The 21,149-nt window shown below is 42.3% G+C and overlaps 1 protein-coding gene across 5 annotated transcripts in view; it reads left to right on the plus strand.

Annotated features, from left to right (window-relative positions):
- The first annotated feature begins 5,754 nt into the window (after positions 1 to 5,754).
- The window catches only part of LOC100879299 (protein kinase C-binding protein NELL1), a 95,188-nt gene continuing 79,793 nt past the window's right edge, over positions 5,755 to 21,149 (plus strand). For 4 of the 5 annotated variants that reach the window (XM_076540341.1, XM_076540343.1, XM_076540344.1 and 1 more), the window contains exons 1-2: positions 5,755 to 5,925; positions 6,264 to 6,438. In XM_076540341.1, coding sequence (XP_076396456.1) covers positions 5,755 to 5,925; positions 6,264 to 6,438 — 346 coding nt within the window. Of the gene's footprint in view, positions 5,926 to 6,116; positions 6,439 to 21,149 lie in introns of those variants that run through there. The other variant, XM_076540342.1, reaches the window with a different exon arrangement.

The following is a 21,149-nucleotide window of genomic DNA, read 5'->3' on the forward strand; positions in this document are numbered from 1 at the left end:
TTTTACTTTTGATGCATAGATTAATTAATTAAGTAATTTAGAAAAGTGAAGTCTGACCCGTTTTCCGAATTTTTTGTCGAACAATAAACCAGTTTGTCCTTAATAGCGCGTTCCGCGAATGGCCATCGGAGAATTTCGCGATCCCAGTTTCGCGGCCAAATTTTGGGGATCGTCCTTGTGCGCCGACGATCTGCCTACCCCTTCTGGCTATGCACGTACCAGGGTCGTATTATACACACGATACACCTATAATTGCACGTAGGGCAGCTTCGTCGTAACGCTTCGTGGATCGATAGCTGGGAAATGGCCGGAAGCCAAGTCCGACGACGTCGTTTCGAGTTTTGCCGTTGTCATCGTATGGGACCTAACCCCTTTCTTGAATGTCCCACTTGTATCGGTCAGCCCCCAAGCAACCCCTTCTTCTTCCTTTCTCTTAACCCTTTCAGTGCTAAATATTTTCGATTAACTGATTCCCCTTTTTCTTCCAACTTTCTTCTCCTTTTTGTTCCAATCCTCTGTCGAATTTCGAAGTTTTGGTTCTTGAGAAATTTCTAGGTTTCCAAGTTTCAAAGGCCTTTCAAAGGTTTTAAAGACCTTTCGTATTTTATAGATATGTTTATTATTAATTATGGCGGGGTTATTTCACCTGCTGCAGAGGGTTGCCTCATTGTTTGCCTTCCTTTGTGGCCGCAATCATCGACGTTCGAATCGTGATCCGTGTGGCGCAATCGACGCAACCCGGGGTGCCATTTATCCCAGCTTCTTTAAATCCTCAAGGGCAGCAAAACACCCCCCGGTGAAATAGCGATATGTTTAACCAGTAGGGTGCATCGTAGAATAATACTCGCTTTGTTTCTTTTTCTTCTTTCCTCTATTTGCTTAATCATAAAACAACTTTTCCTACCTCTATTCACGTGATTTTTTAACGAGCCGCCATTACTTCAAATTATAAGCTGTAACTACATAATCTTGAACGAACTTCAGAACTTATCTAAGTAATCTAACTTAGTATTAGTAATTTATGTAGTTTGGAGGTCATTTTTTGAGCCCGTGAAGGTACTAAATTATTCTAGACACTGTCTACTATAAATCACAATTTTCAGATCATCAATTTGCAAGCTGAATTGATACAAACTGTGCCAACACATAAATCCTGCATTATTGTCCATTCGAAGATCAAAGACACATTCTGAAAAGACTTATCCTGCGGATCTGAAAGGCGACGGCTGGCAGGAATAAAAAAAATGAAAGGTAGATCGTGGCGCGTGCCGGGCGTAGGGTGGCCACACGGGAGGTTCCTTTATTTTCTGGAAGATCGTCCGCGTATTCCTTTTCAGCCGTGAACAATGGGGTCGTGTCCGAAGGACGTATCAACTCGCCAAGGGTAACGGGCATCGTAAATGATCCATGAACGCAGCTGCGTGTGTCTTTCCACGAACTTTCTTCCTTCGAACGCGCGAATCGCCCACCTCTGCCAGATCCCTTCAGGACATGCAGCATTATGCCGGAGCTTCCTCATTCGTTCTGCTTTCCAACGATTGTCCTTTCACATCCATTCACCGTTCTCCTTTTCTATCACTTTCCGATACGTACTATGGTTTCTGTTTTATAATAGTCTTTCTGTTTGTTCAGGGAATTAGGCATATACTTGCAAATTGGCTTGTTTTGTTCCACATCTTGTAGCCAACGTGTGTTCCATTGTTACCGATCTCTCTTATTTTATCACAAATTTTCTTATTTTATCACTCTTATTTGACTTCACTGTTACGCTGATGATTGACAGTTCGTATAATAGTTTGCATAACTGTTCATACGAAAGATCTTCATATATGGCCACCGACGTGTGTTCCATTATTACCGGTCATCCGACTCTCGTATTTTATCACAAATTTTCTTATTTTATCACTCTTATTTGACTTCACTGTTACGCTGATGATTGACAGTTTGTATAATAGTTTGCATAACTGTTCATACGAAAGATCTTCATATATGGCCACCGACGTGTGTTCCATTATTACCGGTCATCCGACTCTCGTATTTTATCACAAATTTTCTTATTTTATCACTCTTATTTAATTGACTTCATTGTTACACTGATGATTGACAGTTTGTATAATAGTTTGCATAACTGTTCATATGAGAGATCTTCATATATGGCCACCAACGTGTTCCATAATTACCGGTCATCGAACTCTCTTATTTTATCAAAAATTTTTGTATAATTGACTTCGCTGTTACACTGATAATTGACAGTTTGTATAAAACTTTACATAACTGTTCATGCGAAAGATCTTCATATATGGCCACCAACGTGTTCCATAATTACCGATCATCGAACTCTCTTATTTTATCAAAAATTTTTGTATAATTGACTTTACTGTTACACTAATAATTGACGGTTTGTATAAAACTTTACATAACTGTTCATGTGAAAGATCTTCATATATGGCCACCAACGTGTGTTCCATAATTAACAATCATCTCATTTCTCGTAAAAAATTTTTGTGTGATTGACATTGCTGTTACACTGACAGCATAACTGTTTGTATAAGTTTGCATAACTGACAGTGTGTATGACAGGTTCTATGACAATTTATATAAGTGACATTCTATATCACACTTGGCACTTTTAAAGATAGAGAGCTTAGACAGAAATATCACATACGTCAATGCTACACATGCTAAGCTTGACAAATGGCGAAGTAAAATTTAAACTCTTAAATATTTGAATGATTGGGTTCGATTCGAAATTTGTAGCCTCCGCGTAGGTGATCTTATTGATCGAATGATAAGATTTATAGGTGAGCCTAGAATCGAGGACAGCTAGTGAGCTACTGATTTGAACAGACTCAAGAATCTAAGCTGTAAAATTCTGATTGACCTAAAACCACAAAATTACATGATGCATAGACCTCAACATCCACATGTGGACTTCTTTTGTTCTGCAACCTTTTTCAAACATCTTATTTCAAAATTTCTGAAGTTCAGATTTTTGCAGTTCTGAAAGACCAGCCAGCCCAGTTGACGAATTGGTAAAAGTTCCCGAGGAGTTACATCATGTGAAAAAAACAGAAGCAAGAGTAGTTCGCGGGTGCTCGCAACAACAAGTTGCAACCACCTGGCGAGGGTAATGCCGGCCACCCAGTGGCCTCCAGGTGTTGGAAGCCCCCTGTCGTCCCTGCAGCCTGCTGGCAACGTTGTCCACAGCGAACGTGGAAAAGCTGTGTTCTAAGAAGATTCTTGCCACCAGCATCTCCGGCGTCGAGGGCAACGGTATCGTTCTGGAACACGCGCGAATCAACGTTCCAAAATCGATACGTACATCTGCCGCAACGTAGAGAGTCTATTGACTCCTCTCTCTCTCTCTTTCTCTCTTGCTCTGGCTGCTGGGAGCATCTCCAAGGCGACTGAGGATGGAACGCGCGGCGTGTCCTGCTTTCCACGAAATTTCGGAGGACGACCGTGGAGCTGGCGACCGCACGTTTTATCGGTACCCTCGGCTTTTACGGCTGACTGGAACCGTTTCCGAGATGTTACACGATATTGGTCATGAAACGAGCGCGCTATTCAATTCTTTGCTCTTCGTTATGTAATTGTCCCTTCCGTTTAATATTTCGGGGTCATGGAATAACGATAGAAATGCATACTGCGTAATTTGTTTGCTGGGAGGAGCCATTTTGCAGTAAAGTTGCATTCGGGTAGAAGGAACTTTTTAAGCGTCGTGTGCCAACGAGGGGAATGAAAGCGGGGGGGTTTTTATGGGTCGCAGTGTAACTTTCGGAGCTACTGCAGTCATAACCGTCCGAAAATATATGCAGCGATTCGGAGGATAACGTAATCTATTGGGACATTAGATTTGTAAAAAATTTGTCATTGAAGTCGTGTATCCAATTGAGGTTCCTTAATCGATGCAGGCTATTAGTTACAGCGATCGATCGGTGTCACACGACACCGCCGTTCACGGGACACCATTCATGCAGCGGACTGTAAAAAGAGAATACGTATCCGTTCATCCACGAAGAAAACTCGCCCCGTTGTACGCGTAGGAACTATGGGGTAAAACGCGAGCGACGAAGACGTAGAGAAAGAGAGTGGGGGAGAGAGAGAGGATCGCATAGACAGAAGGGGATCGAGGGAAGAGAGAGAGGGCGGGCTCTCGCGACGAAGAGGGCGAGTGGCGAGTATAGCGTTGCTTCGTTGATGGCACAGGTCGGGCAAAGGGGGTGGTTTCGAGACGTCGCGTTGCGGGGCATCGATTTCGGGCCAGGCCGATGGCATCGGTGGGGTATCGAGGGGCGTCTCGACGTTCTGGCGGAGCACGTCGCGGCGCTGCTGCTGCCGCCACAACGGCGATAGCCTGTTTCTCGAAAGCGAGCGATCCTAGAGGTTGTCTAGCTGTAGGCAAAGCCGCTTTTCAACTCGTCCTCTCCTGCCGAGAGAGTCGGTCGGGAACGGGTCCGAGTAGGACTGGCCAGGCGATAACAGGCTGCGCGCGAATCGTGCGTGTGCGAAGAGTGTCGCGAGCCTCGTCGAGCACGAACGTAGCCGAAGAACACCGGTCGCTAGCAGTCGCGCGACGAACGAGCACCTCGTCGTATGTAGTAGAGCCGCTAGTTGCTTGCCCTCCACTGGCTGACCAACACGCCGGCGTGCACGCACGCATCCACGAGAGCCGAACGACACGCGTTAAGCGGACCCGGTCCGAGCTCGGGGAGTCAGTACACGTCCAAGAGTCCACGAGGACGGATCAGCCGGTTCGACTCTATCCCCTGACGGACCGTTAACTGGCTATCGAACGGGTACCAAGGAGAATTGGTCGTCGAAATAAGACGTGCCGGACTAGCTGCGTGCACGAATGCGAGCTGCAGCCGGATGCGCCGGTGCACCACCAGCTGCAGCTGCCAGTGCTGCTACTACCGCCACTGATACCAGCACCGCCGGTGCTGCTACTGCCACCACCGTCACCGCCGTCGACGTCGCCGCCGTCGTCGTCGCTGGTGCTGCTACCGTTGGCAGAGGTTCGCAGAGCTGTCCACCTCGTGGCAGTCGACACTTCCTACCGGACGGTGGTAGTGTCCAGGCGCGCTGGACACACGACGAGTCGCAGCCGGTCGCCGCTGCTGCTGCCGTTGTTCATCGAGCATAAAGATTAAGAGAGGTACGAGCAGCCGGGCAAGAAAGCGAAGGAGGAGGAAGAAGAAGGTGTGACATCGCCGTGGTGAGACGTTAGTGAGAAGCTTTCTTCGATCAAACCGCGATTCGCAGAGGACCGGGGAGAAGAAAGGAAGGAAAAAAGGAGTGCGACGAACCCCCTGGTTACCCTGACACGCACGGGGAACACACACTCGTGCACGTAGCACCGGTAGACGCGTCGCGTCGCCGGTAATATAGCGTGTACGCTTTTCGTTTAAAGGGTTTCTTCCCTCCTACGAGGCGCTGTAGGAGTGCCGCACGCGGTGGTTCCTCTTCAAAGTCGAGTTCCCCGTCGGGGTGAGAAGTTCCGCGTCTGCTGCCTGTCGGCGAGCTCTACTCGCGGTAACCGACGCGCGACGACCACGCACACGCGGCAAAAACAAACTCCGTCGTATGTCCTCGTCCTCGGTGCTTTCTAACCGCGCGGCGACATGACGCGAAGGGGAGACAACGAGAACCCGTCGTTCCTGGAGTAACGTCGACCCGTCACGCTTCCCAAGAAAGATCGCGCGTGTCGAACGGTGCAGCGACGCGGGTCGCTAACGACTGTTCCTTCGCTTGATGTTACACCGTCGGTCGACGCGTCCCGACCAACGGAACAGTGACGTCCCGAACGAACGACATCGAATGCGACCGATCCTCCGATCGACGATCGGAGGTGGCGAGAAGAGAGACCGGCTGAAACAAGGAAGAATCGCTCGTTGTTGGTGGTTGGTGCTGAGTGTGCTGGTGGTAACGACTTAGATTCTAGCCGGGTCGTGGTGATGCCTTGCTGCAGCGGCTGTCCTTCGTTGCTCTGTGTCGTCGTCGTGGACGCCGCAGGTGCCTTCGAAGGTACAGTCCCGCCTGCGCAAGGCGGGGCGGTGAGGATTCGCTGACGAGCGCAGCCCCCGGTGGCACGGCAGTGGTCGCTCCTGCAGGCCATGTATTACGGTCCGGTAATCGACCGTACCGGCAGTAGCTGCAGTCCCAGCGACCTTCAGCAGCCGCGATCACCACGACGACGCGGTGCTACTACGACGTCCGGCGTCCCGAAGGACGTCGACGCCGATCAGGAACTGCTGTTCCAGCGGGAAGAACCGGCTTACGTGGTACTCGATGTTCAGCCAAGGCCAGGCTGCGCCGCCGCCGCCGCCTCCTCTCACAGGGGTCAAAGGCCAGCCAGAAGACGAACAGGCGGAAATGCGATTAGGATATTCCTCCTCGCCGCTGTCGCTGCCTTCCTCGCTATTGCTGTTTCTCCGGGTAAGTTTTTATATTCTTTCTTCTTTGAGTCCTTCAGCTTTTATATCGATCCCTTAAACCGCGGACCGTTTGAATCGCTACCGTTTCGCGCCCGAAAGTGCCGCTTAGTCGGTACGCCCGCGGCACCCCATGCTTGCGAGCACGCTCGCGATCACAACTTCAAAATTTTTACCACATTGGACAAAACCCTTCCATTACACCACCTATATTTACCTATCCATATTTAAGTCCCCTTTTACAAAGAATTTCAACCGCTCGCGGCATTCGAATAGATGGTCAAACATCCAAGACATTTCGAAAATATGTGTTTGTTGGTGGAGGGCTGAAAGGATTACGGGATCGGTTAGATGCCTCAATTTGTCCCGTAGTCCAGGCGTTTAGAGAAACGCGAGACACGCTGTCGGGCCGCGAGAAACGCGAAAGGTAAACAGAGTGGGCTGTCCGCCGGGAAAATAAGAGAATTATTCGCGCAGCGTGTTTGCTCGAGCGTTTATGTACGTACGCGTGTTACTAAAATGTTGCTCTCACCATTCTATTTCAGAGGTTTTGTGCCTCCCTAATTGTCGCGGATTTCGAGAGCCAGATCTGCTTTTGAACTTGCGGCTGTAAAATGCGACTGCTTTGTATCATTTTACAGCGTTTTCATGATTTGATTATTTCTTGATTGTTTAGTTTACGAGTTAACTCGTTATTTAACGACTCGCAATTAACTTCTGAGGGCATGAAATTCTCGTAGAATTTTAATGATGCATCTTTAGAGATGATACACTTAATGTATTTTAAAAATAAAATCGAGTATTTATAAAATATATCATTTCTGTTAACTGTAGGTTCGAGAATAACAGAATGTTGAATGTTTGGGTAAAAAGAGGGTAGATAAACGGGGGGTCCATAAAGAAGATATTTTTTTGTAAATTCATTTTCGTGGATCGATCGAAGGCGTTAAAACGGCCGAGCAGAGTGAATCTCGCGCAACAGTTTCCTCGACACTGGATTTTGACGCAATGCGTCACATGGTTACTGTCACTGCTCGCCACTTCACTGTTCTTCGAAGAAAAAAAAAGAAAAAAAAGTCGACCTAAAAAACGCTGAATGCACACCTAGCACTCCGGCGCCGAATCCAGTCACCGTTCGTGACTATCATCCCCCAATCGTCTTCCACTTTTCCCTCTCTGATTAATCTACCAATATTCTTCCGATCGCTGGATCTTGTTACGCTTCCAATCAGTGGATCTTGCGGTTTCACGTATGAGGATATTTATCTTATATTAGTATTTCATGGTAGATCATTAATTTTGTTTCATTTTTTGTTTCACTTATTTTTTTATTGGGGTAGAATTTTTAGGTTATGTAGTTGTGAGGGTTTAAATTTTTGTGCTGTTGTTATTGTATATTTGGGATTTGAGGTAGGGGGATATGGGGACGTGTAGAGGTAGGAATGTGGGGATTTGGGGATGTAGGGATGTGGAGAGGTAGGTTTTGGGGTGTGGGAATTTGGAATATTGGGATGTGGGTGAGTAGGAGCGGGAGAAATGGGGATTTGGTGATTTGGAAATCTGGGGAGATGGGAATGTGAAGGTATAGAGATATGGGGATGTGAGGATGTGGAGATATGAGGATGTGAGGATATGATGATGTGAGGATGTGTGGATATGAGGATGTGAGGATGTGTGGATATGAGCATATGTGGATATGAGGATGTGTGGATATGAGCATGTGTGGATATGAGGATGTGTGGATATAAGGATGTGTGGATATGAGCATGTGTGGATATGAGCATGTGTGGATATGAACATGTTTAGATATGAGCATGTGTGGATATGAGCATATGTGGATATAAGGATGTGTGGATATGAACATATGTGGATATGAGGATGTGTGGATATAAGGATGTGTGGATATGAGGATGTGCGGATATGAGCATGTGTGGATATGAACATGTGTGGATATGAGGATGTGTGAATATGAACATGTGTGGATATGAGCATGTGTGGATGCGAAGATATGGGGATATAGGGATCTACAGAGCTAAGAATGTGGAGATATTTAGAAATTAGGGATATGAGGATCTGAGGAATTAGAGATTGGGTCAAACCTAAACAGAGCAACCTAACAGATAAGAATTTAGTAATGTCTAGAGATCTGGTGGTACAGTGATCTATGTACCCATGTGGAATTCATGTATCTAGAAACCTAAGGATTCAGGGATCTACTCTGGATATTTAGAGACTTAACCTAAGAATCTCCAAATTTAATATATAAGAAATACCAAAATCTGAAGACATAGTCGATTGCCACAAAGTCGATTTACTGACAGAAGTAACAAAATACATCTGACTATAATTAAACTCTGGGAATAATTAAATTTTATTATTTGATGAGATAAATAAAAAAAAAGAGTTAAATCTATAACACTGCAGACATGGACATCATCCAAATCCACATTTTACTTGTTCAGTTCATACTAATTCGAACTATTAAAAAAAAAGTATCTTATCTCCCACCACGATTTCACTCCCTCTGCCAGAGGGATCCGTGGCTGACTGGTTCCGGTGGAAACGTGGCGTGTGGCCCGTAGACATCGGCGAGCCGCACCCACGCGCGCTATTTATCTCGTCGTCTGCCGAAGCCAAGTGCCAACAGCGTATTTTTTCGCATACCACACCTCCCTCTGTCTACCTCGCCACGATATCCTCCTCCTGTCTTGTCTTTCTTCTATTCGTCTATCCGTCTATTTCTATCCTAATCGTCTTGTGTTCCTCTACCTTCATCCTCTCCTCTTGTTCCCTTGGTAACCGCGCGTTTTTCCACGATTTACAAGGAACCGATGGTGCCACTTCTTAAATTTAGATTTTAACAAACGTGCTTTTACTTGAAAGCAGCTGTTACCGTACGGTGAATAATGAGGATTTGGGAATGCTAAATATCGCCTGAGCTGGTGGACGTACTCATCATGCGCACGAAATAAGATAATTAGTGATTTTGGTAGAGGTCTTTGGTTCTCTAGGTTTATACTTTTGGAACTAATTTCTGGAGCTGGATGTAGTTTTAGATTACTATAGGGCTATGATAACTAGGGCTATGATAACTAGGGATATGATGACTGTAGAGCTTTAGAGGACTCTAGGTTTCTGTGTTAGGTCCTACACATGTGGACCTTCATACTCTTAGGATTCTGAACCTCTAGTGTCCATTTCTAAATTCGTGGATCTCTGTATCACAATTTCTGGACCCTAGATATCTTCACTAGTAGATCTCTAAACCCTGGATCTCCACAGTTCTTAAATTTCTGAAGCCTTGGATCTCCACATTTGTGGATTACTACATCTCTAGATCTCCACGCTTGGAGGTACCTATAACCCTGGATCTCCACGCTTGGAGATACCTATAACCTTAGATCTCCACGCTTGGAGGTACCTATAACCCCAGATCTCCACGCTTGGAGGTACCTATAACCCCAGATCTCCACGCTTGGAGGTACCTATAACCCTAGATCTCCACGCTTGGAGGTACCTATAGCCCTAGATCTCCACGCTTGGAGCTACCTATAACCCTAGATCTCCACGCTTGGAGGTACCTATAGCCCTAGATCTCCACGCTTGGAGGTACCTATAGCCCTAGATCTCCACGCTTGGAGGTACCTATAGCCCTAGATCTCCACGCTTGGCGATACCTATAACCCTAGAACTCCACGCTTGGAAGTACCTATAACCCTAGATCTCTACACTCGTGGATACCTATAACCCTAGATTTCTACACTCGTGGATACCTATAACCCTAGATCTCTACACTCATAGGTCCCTAGACCCCCAGATCTCTACACCCCTCAAATTTCTACACTTCCAAACTTCTAACCCTCTAGATCCCTACACCCTTAAATTTGCACATCCTTAAATTTCTATTCCTCCACATCCCTAGACCCATATCATCTTGCACCTCCTGAATTCCCTATTTGAACATTTCTACATCCCTAAATCCCTATATCTCCACATCCCTATAACCCCACATCCCTTATATTCTCTATATCCTTCTATTGCCTACACTAATAACCCAGCAAATAAAATGCAACCCACCAACTTACCCTCACCAGGGAAACACCCTGTGAGTCACACCATATTATCGCTTTCTTAGAGCTTCCACTAGGGGAGATTACGAAATACACTGGCAATTGTACATCGATATTTTTTATAATTACGTCCCAAGAGTTAAACAAGTAATCCTCGATTTTTTCTGCTCTGACAGTCGTCGTCCTCAGTAACAGACACCCGATGGTAACACGTTTAAAACGGAACAAAGTTTACTCTCTTCGACGTTCTGGCAGTTGCGTTGCATCCATCATTCTGAGAAGTTTACCAAGGTCTGTTTCTCGACCGCCAAAACATGACTTGCCCACCGAAATATTCTGTTTTCTCTGAATTATTCAATAATAATAAATCGCCAGCCTCGTCCGACGATTTCTTTTTGTCGTTTCTTACTCTCTTGTAAACATTAGCAATTTTTAAATAAAATATGTTGATAGAAGTAGAATTATGATTATAGGGAAATTTTGTTAATTTTGGGCTGTAAATTTGTTAAGCTTCAATTTTGAGATTTGGACATAAATTAAGTTTAAACACATATGTGGACAATTAGTTTGTTTTTTAATTCAATTTTTAGATAAATTAAATTCCACAGTAGGTAATATAATAAGTTCTTTTAAGATTTATTAATATAATCCCCACAGACTTAAGATGGCTCTTAATTACACCATTTTGAATCACTTCTTTTCCTAACCTCAAAAGATCACAATGTCAAAATGATACAAATATACAAGTTAAAAGAATATTATAGAAATGCAGAATATTATTCAAACATAAAGTGGTAACATCTGAAATGATAATACAGTGTCTACATAAAAATACAATTTTTATTTTATATAATTAATACAATTTCTATTTTGTAATTTTAATTATATGAAGTGCATCATATGAATATATGAACATATGAAAAATATAAAAAATTTGTGCATAAATTAAAAGGTCTAAAAAATATAAAAAAATTGTGCATAAATTGAAAGGTATGAAAAATAAAAATTAGTGCATAAATTGAAAAATATGAAAAATAAGAATTTGTGCAAATAAATTGAAAAATATGAAAAATAAATATTTCTTCATAAATTGAAAAATATGAAAAATAAATATTTCTTTATAAATTGAAAAATATGAAAAATAAGAATTTGTGAATAAATTGAAGAAGCAAGATAGTTCAGCCCATCAGTTGCAATTGTCCAATGCATTATTATCTCCGTAAGAGGTTATGGTTCATTAAGCGTTCACAAGGAACAACGAATGTTCCTTGTTCTTCAGGTTTAAGCGACAAAGCTTAAGGGCTTCCTTTGTGCGAGTCTAGGCGCCAGACCAGCCAATGGGGCTGTTTTATTGTAATGGTTTCGTGCATTTACAGTATGATCCTTGTACTCTTTCCTCGTTTCTGCCATTTTATGCGGAACGTAGCAAGCAATAACAGACACGAACTGAAAGTGTGAATAAGACTTAATTCCGAACGCCGGATCTGCGAAATCGTTGGGGAATCTTTGTTGCGTTTACGATTGACATTAAGATCGTGGTATGTACAGGACGTCTCAAAACATGTGCTCAAATATTTTTTTTTAATAAGTTATATTCTTTAATAAGTGTGAAGAATTCTTGTATTGTGTTGCTGTTCATCTCTGGTTTATTTGTCTAAAATTTTTGTGGTGGAATTTTGTAGAAAATTGTAGAACTACAGGGTGTTTCAAAATACATGTGATCAGATTTTAGATATAAATATAGGTATGAAGGGACTTGAATTTCATTTCTAGTTTTATTCATTATAGTCTTCATATTTTGAGGCTGTAAATATTGAGTACATTCTACAGGATGTTTCAAAACAGATGTTGTCTTTCCACTAAATAGAAGGTGACTGAACTTCAGATTTAATTTATTAATAGAACACCATATTTTGTAATTGTGATTACGCAATTGTGATTGTCTATATAGGACGTTTCAAAAGAGATGATACACCAGTTCAAGTAAATTCCTTTCAAAAGAAGTTAGGTACACAGCTTCAACTTTTATTACGTTCATAAAACTTCTTTATACAGTACATTTCAAAACACACGATCAAATATATCATAAATCGTTCTTACCACTTGTGAAACACCCTTCACTTTGCAAATAAAGGAATGAGATACATGTTTTCCCCCTTCAATCCGACTGAAAAATTGGTACACGATAAACAGTCCTACGCCCCGAAAAAGATTGAAATGCCATCGCAATAAGATTTCAATCGGCGGAATAAAAGCGCGTAACTTTTGCCATGCGGTAGAAGGGTGAGCACTTTCTCTGAAAGAGGCATTATCGTACCTGTCACCGCGGTTTTCATTCTATTCGAAAGGGATACGATTCTTCTATTGTCGCTTTGCTCGGGTGGTTCCCTCTGAACTGGTTTCAAAATAATAAAGGGCAACCCTTTCTGCCCGTACAAAAGACAGCGACCCAAATTCACCGCTTCGTTCGTGGGTTCACGTGACCTCGAAATGCAAACGCATGTTGGATCCATGAAAAATATTCCAATTTTTGACAAATTACGGTTCAAAAATTATGTCTTTGTAATATATTATATTGTGTCAGATTTAATTTAGTTATTAATGTAGATTCATATGTGTGTGTATGCATATGTGTGGTATCCATATGTGTATATTCATGTGTGTGCATTCATATGTGTGTATTCATATGTGTCTATCCATATGTGTGCATTCATATGTGTGCATTCATATGTGTGCATTCATATGTGCGTATTCATATGTGTGCATTCATATGTGTGCATTCATATGTGTGCATTCATATGTGTGCATTCATATGTGTGCATTCATATGTATGTATTCATATGTGTGTATTCATATGTGTCTATCCATATGTGTGTATTCATATGTGTCTATCCATATGTATGTATTCATATGTGTCTATCCATATGTGACTATTCATATGTGTGTATGCATATGTGTGTATTCATATATGTCTATCCATATATGTGTATTCATATGTGTGTATTCATATGTGTCTATCCATATGTGACTATTCATATGTGTGTATGCATATGTGTGTATTCATATATGTCTATCCATATATGTGTATTCATATGTGTGTATTCATATGTGTCTCTCTATATGTGACTATTCATATGTGTGTATGTATATGTATGTATTCATATGTGTCTATCCATATGTGTGTATTCATATGTGTGTGTCCATATGTGTATATTCATATGTATGTAATAATATAAACTCACGTATGGTGTTCAACATGTGGATATCAAATTGCTTCAAATTTTGAGTATTACAAAATTTCAAAATTTACACACAGCTTATACCTATGTGTGGGTGTAACATATGGGTGTATTAGATGGTATGTAGATCTAGGGATGTAGAGATCTGGAGAAGGTAGATCTAGGGGTGTATAGGTTTAGGGAATGCATAGATCTAGAAGTGTGGAGATGTGGAAGAGTAGATTCAGAAAAATTGAAGGTACCTGAGGACCCAAACATGCAACCATTTAAAGATCTATGACTCCACTCACATATGAATCTGTGCATCCACTCACATACCAATCTATGTATCCACAAATATACCAAACCACGTATCCACAAATATACCAATCTATATATCCACAAATATACCAATCTATATATCCATGAATATCCCTATCCCTAAACCCAGATATCTAATTTCAGAATATACCAATTCACCAAACTTCCCTTCCACAATCACCCCATACTATCCATTCAATTACATCCCAGCATATCGATCGCAGTGCAATAAATCTTCAGTATGTGTCATTGCACTAACGGTCGTTCATTTAATTACCCATAGTGTCTCATCTGCAGCCCCAAGAATTATCCTTCCACCCCAATTGTCGGTGCTTATCAACGTCGGGGTACTACTCGATCCCAATTAGCCAGTGATTCACGCGAAATGGCCTTGAACTTCTATCTCTGTCGCTATTAATTAGGATCGACCCAGGGGAGGAAAAGCACGGGTCACATGGGGTATTAGGCCGCAGGGAAACAGACACCTGCGAAAACGCATTACTACCAAAAAAATGGGGATGGTGGCCAACGTTACCGACAGCTGCTGGCCTTTGAACATGTGCTTAATGTTACTAGGTTCCCATTATGATATAGTAGTTCATTTGTGGAAAAAGCTGTGAGGTAGTTGACTTTTATCTGTGATTTCTCAACGTGAATTTGATACAAGCATAAAGATATTCAAAGGGTTTTTACAGCTTCAAAATTAATTTTGAGTACATCTCAAAGTTGAGTCCTCTAAACTTGTATGTATATGTGGTTTATGTGTACATATGCATACATGATTATACTTGTATACTTTTGTATACTTGTGGAGCAGGGTGAGGCACTTAACCAGCCACCTGAATAACTTGGCTACTATTGGTGCCAGGAAAAATACATCAGGCTAAATTATTTATGTATTAAAGTGGTTGATCTGATGTTACTGATCCCTCAATACTAAATAATTTTGTTTGATGTATTTTCTTAATGACCAATAGCAGGCAAGTTGTTCATGTGACCAGTCAAGTGCCTCCTGTCTAGAAACCCAGAAAACTTGGCATCGACATGTTCTCACCCAAAAAATTGACATTGACAAAAGAATACCAAGCGTCCATTAGCAGCCTAAGAAAAGTATGTCGAAAGAAAACAGGTCTGAACTCTAAATACGATTCCAACCTTAATACCATTTAGCGCAAATGTGCAAAGTGTCCTACGCAGACCCGGGGCACGTTCCATAAATGAAATTCCAGAGCAAATTGCATTTTCCCGACAGAGTGACACGACCCTTCGTCCTTGAAGTACAATAACCTTCCGTTTGAATCGTTGACCAAAGTCCGCAATTGCAGCGATATTTTCTAATCTGTGGAGTAATAATAATCGACGGGAAAAGGCAGGGTAATCCGGAGGGTTCGAAGAGGAGCGATATTAGCAATGGGGGAGAAGCAAAGCGTAAGAAACGTAATGCCTTGCAAAGTCAACGCCCTGGCAGCTCGATGCTCGCTGTATTATGCAACCCTCCCAGAACGACCAGTCGAAGCGCCTTCCACCACCACCACATCCACCTCCACCGGAAGCATTACCACCATCGGCACCAGCAACTTTAGCTACGCTTCAATCGACTGGTTACTTGAGTGCAATTTTAAATTATCTGCGATTGCTAATTTTATTGGCGTTTGATGAGCAAATGTTAAATGTTGGATTACTGGAGTATTATATTTAATTCTGGTGGTGCAGTGACATTGCAAGAGGGATTTCCTGCTGGGGATGGTTTAATTTTCTGTTAGGGATCCATATGGTTAGGTTGGAGATTGCGGTGGGATCATTTAGGGACATTTCATGATGTGGTGGAAGTACATAGAGGTATTTGACCTAGGTGGGGTATTTGATAATTGTGGTGGGCTTGTTTAGGGACATTTGATGATGTGGTGGAAGTACATAGAGGTATTTGACCTAGGTGGGGTATTTGATAATTGTGGTGGGATGGTGTAGGGATATTTGATGATGTGGGAGAACTATATAGGGGTATTTGATTGAGGTGGGACTAGGGACGTTTGATGATTATGGTAGACCTAGATGGGGATATTTGACAATTGTGGTGGACCCACATAGGGATATTTGATAATTGTGATAGGTCTACATAAGAAAATTTCATGATTGTACTGAACCTATGTAAGTACGCTCAATAAGTGTGGAATACCTACATAGGGATATTTCATAATTCTGGTAGACCTAGATAGGGATATTTGACAACTATGATAGATCTAGATAGAGACATTTGACAACTGTGACAGAGCTACCTAGGGATATTTGACAATTGTGGAAGACCTCCATAGAAACATTTCATAATTCTAGTAAACCTTGATGTGGACATTTGACAATTGTGGTAGACCTACCTATGGACATTTCATAATTCTAGTAAATCTTGATGAGGACATTTGACAATTGTGGTAGACCTACCTATGGACATTTCATAATTCTAGTAAATCTTGATGAGGACATTTGACAATTGTGGCACACCTACCTATGGACATTTCTTAATTCTAGTAAACCTTGATGTGGACATTTGACAATTGTGGTAGACCTACCTATGGACATTTCATAATTCTAGTAAATCTTGATGAGGACATTTGACAATTGTGGTAGACCTACCTATGGACATTTCATAATTCTAGTAAATCTTGATGAGGACATTTGACAATTGTGGCACACCTACCTATGGACATTTCTTAATTCTAGTAAACCTTGATGAGGACATTTGACAATTGTGGTGGATCTACCTAGGGACATTTCATAATTCTATTAAACCTTGATGAAGACATTTGACAATTATGATAGACCTACCTAGGGACATTTCATAATTTTATTAAACCTTGTTGAGGACATTTGAAAATTGTGGTACACCTACCTAGGGACATTTCATAATTCTATTAAACCTTGTTGAGGACATTTGACAATTATGATAGACCTACCTAGAGACATTTCATGATTCTACTAAACCTTGATGAGGACATTCGACAATTGTGATAGACCTACCTAGGGACATTTCATAATTTTATTAAACCTTGTTAAGGACATTTGACAATTGTGGTAAACCTACCTAGGGACATTTCATAATTCTAGTAAACTGCCTAGGGATATTTCATAACTCTGTTAAACCTACCTAGGGATATTTGACAATGGTAAGAGGCCTACATAAGGAACTTTAATGACTTATTTTCCCTAAAAATTCTACTCATTCCAAATAAAACTTAATACTCTAATAACAGTGCCATTTCCGTTAACAAACTTCTCAAAGAAGTCGCTAAAAAATAATCGAGATTCATAGAATCGAAAGAAAGAAGAACTGCAGTTTGTTACAGTTTGAACGAGGTTACGTCACGGAAAGGGTGACAATGAATAATGCGACTGTTTCTCGAACAAGGGTTGTTCAAGCAGCAATAACCATCCACCGTGTTTCTGTTTGTTCATACGTTTCCCTCTAACCCTTCTTTTTCTTTCTGTTTGCACACCCTTAATGCACTTAGCAATTGCGAAAACACGTATATCTATAATTCTTTCCGGTGGGGTCGTTCAAATTTACGAGGAGAACGGAGGACGAGTGAAGAACAATTCAGGACGTTTCTTCTTGAAACGAAAAAGTACGCTTATAAATTGCTCTATTTTTAAAGCTGAGTAACAAGATAAAAACCTTGTCCGTTCTTGTAATATGAATTTTTCTACAAAATGACAGGTGATTAATTTTGACCCACCAGACAATTTCAGCAAAGTATCCTTCAAAATCCTACAAAAATATTCTTCAAAACCTTGCAATTATTTTACACCTTCGCAAATTTACAGTCCAACTGGGTCAAAATGACCCCACACTTCCAGCAAGATTGATTGCCTTCGAACTAAAGGCATCGATCGAATTGTTTGCAATGGAATTAGCCTGAAAAGGATGGAAGCGATTTTAACGCCAGCAAACAATCGATATTCGATGAATGGGATTAAACTTTCAATTCTACGTTCGTTTAACACCGTTGCGAAGGTCTTCGTTCTCTTTAAAAACCAGCATTCCGATGAAATATTTGTTTCAACACCGTGATGTCGAGTTCATCGAAGAACTATAGAATTTGAGTCTATCGATTGGCGATGACGCTGCGTTCTACCTATAATGCGATGAGTCTGAATCTTCGTAGTCTAGCAAATATGTCGGTGGCCTGTCAATTTTTCCACATTAATAACCAAGAAACGCTACCTCATCCCGGAATTGCGATTCCTTGAAAGTGGAATGCATTGATGGAACGGTGAAAGGGGGTTGTAATTTATGGGGTTGGGTTTCAAATGTGGACACCAGGGTACTGCATGTGGACTGCAGGGATGATCACAATGCTACACTACTTTGTATGGATTTTAGATTTATTTTTACTGGTACTTATTTGTTATTCACAATTGCAGTTTGATTTCTGATCACTTAGGTAAACGCAAGATTCAGTTTCTTTTCTTTGGTTCAGGTGTGAAGGACATTTTTGTTCATTTGGGGTCTCAGTCACAGTCTTCCTCAATCTTCAGATTATGATTTAAAAGATACTATAATTTCAGGGTTGAAAGTTCAAAAATTACTTCACATATGCCTTCAAAATTCTTCATCTGCAATACTTCAAAGACACCATCTTCAATGCTCCCTTAGACACCATCAAACATTCCAAAGACCCCATCTTCAAAAATTCAAAAAACACCATCTTCAAAAATTCAAAAGACACCCTCTTCCAAAATTCAAACGACACCATCTTCAAACACTCATCAAATTTTTAAAGCTTGCATATCAAGTTCCACGAAAGGTAATCACAACACAAACTAATTAACCAACCCAGCTCATGATCATACAAGCCTCAAACACAATAATCAAAGGACCACCAGATCAGGTCGATTCCATCCCGTATCGATCCGAGCTTGTGGGCGAGCTTGTTCGAGCAACACGGCTTGCGAAACGCGATATCACACGGTCGATTTACAGGCTCAGAGGCGATTTGTAAGCTCGGTGAAGTCAATGCCCTTCCGATTACGTTGCCACAACCCCGTTCCTTCGAAAAGCGGTTACGTTATCGGGTTACTAGCACTGCGACCGCAGCGCCATCTATGTGGAGGATACTCTTGGAAACTGTCGCTCTCGTTATTACTTCTCATAAATATATTCATTGCAATTCTTGCGGGTTGTGGTTGCTATATGGGTGATATATGTGGAGATATGACGGGTAGAAATGGAACATGTGGAAGTATGTGTGGAAATATGGCACGTGGAGATATAACGTAGGGAAATATGGCGTAGAAGGGTTCTGAATGGTGTGGAAGGCGATTTCAGTGAAGGGAAATAGGGTGTGTGGTGATTGGATGCGGGGAAATAGGGCGCGTGGAGATTTGGCAAGGGGAAATATGGCGCGTGGGGATTCGATGCGGGAAAATATGGCGCGTGGTGATCTCAAGGTGCTGAGATACGACGCGTGGAGGTACGGCGCGAGAGAGTACGACGCGTGGAGATTCCAAGCGTGGAGATTCCAAGCGTGGAGTTACGGCGCGTGGAGATTCGACGCGTGGAAATACGGCGCGTAGTCATCTCAACGCATGGAAATACGACGCGTGGAGTTACGACGCGTGAGAGTACGACGCGTGGAGGTTCCAAGCGTGGAGTTACGGCGCGTGGAAATTGCAAGCGTGGTGTTACGGCGCGTGGAGATTCCAAGCGTGGAATTACGGCGCGTAGTCATCTCAACGCATGGAAATACGACGCGTGAGAGTACGACGCGTGGAGAGTACGACGCGTGGAGATTCCAAGCGTGGAGTTACGGCGTGTGGAGATTCCAAGCGTGGAATTACGGCGCGTGGAGATTCCAAGCGTGGAGTTAAGGCGCGTGGAGATTCGACGCGTGGAAATACAGCGCGTAGTCATCTCAACGCATAAAAATACGACGCATGGAGTTACGGTGCGTCAAAGTACAGCGCGTGGAGATTCGACGCGTGGAAATATGACGCGTGGAGTTACGGTGCGTGGAAATACGGCGCATGGAGATTCGACACATGGAAATACAATGCGTAAAGCTACTACGCGTAGAAATACAACGCGTAGTAATCCCTACGCGTGGATACACGACGCGTAGTAACCTCAATGCGTAGTAATACGGCGCATAGAAGTATGACGCGTGGAAATACGCCGCGTAGTAACCTTGACGCGTGGAAATACAGCGCCTAGTAACCCCGACGTAAAGGTACGATCCGTAATCTCTTATACAAATACTCGCATGGCAATAAAACGCATAGAACTACATATTGTGATCCAAATACCTAAAAATACAACGGTTAATTATCTAAACGCGTGACATACCCTAATTTAACCGCGTTAAATCACACAATAATAGAAGGGTTAAAAGCCTAGCATCACCAAGGTGGTCCTCTCGACTCAGTTCTCACGATTTGGCGGCGCGAAATCGCCCGCATCGATCGTGACATCATCGACAGGGAATTCGGCTATCGAAAGTGCCGAAGCTTGACACCGACACAAAGAGGTGGTTGTCTGGTCCCAACGGTCACCCAGCCAACGTTTGATCTATTGCCAAATCAACCGGCCAATATTACTTCCATTTAAGAACGTCGACGTCTCACTATTCTACACGCGTCGAATTCTGCTCGTATCAATAAGTAATATGACATCCAGCGAGGACATAGCACCGTATATATGCGGAGGTCACGGACCGACGTAGAGGTCGATCGTGGCTCCGTGCGAATCAATTCATTCATTTTCTTTTTTGCATATCAGTTTCATCGACTCTTTTGTTCCATTCTCTTTGTTAATATTCACGTGTTTCAAGGATGTTACAATTAATTAATTTGCTGTTTTGATAGATGTTACGTGACCTAACATACTTAGACAAACATGTTTCCTGCATTTTTAATTGAGTACTTAAATTTTTCAAGAATGTGTCCATAAAAATGATAGTCCCCGAAAGGAGTTATATGACCTGATAACCTAACCTCAAAATATTTAGAGAAGCAAGAATATTGTTTCAGATGTTTTCAATCAGATACATCAGCTTCTTAAATGTTTTACAAACATGTATGAACAAATGGTTAAGAAAGGACCTTGTGACCTAACC

The sequence above is a fragment of the Megachile rotundata genome, chromosome 15 (assembly GCF_050947335.1).
Source record: "Megachile rotundata isolate GNS110a chromosome 15, iyMegRotu1, whole genome shotgun sequence".
NCBI lineage: Eukaryota > Metazoa > Arthropoda > Insecta > Hymenoptera > Megachilidae > Megachile > Megachile rotundata.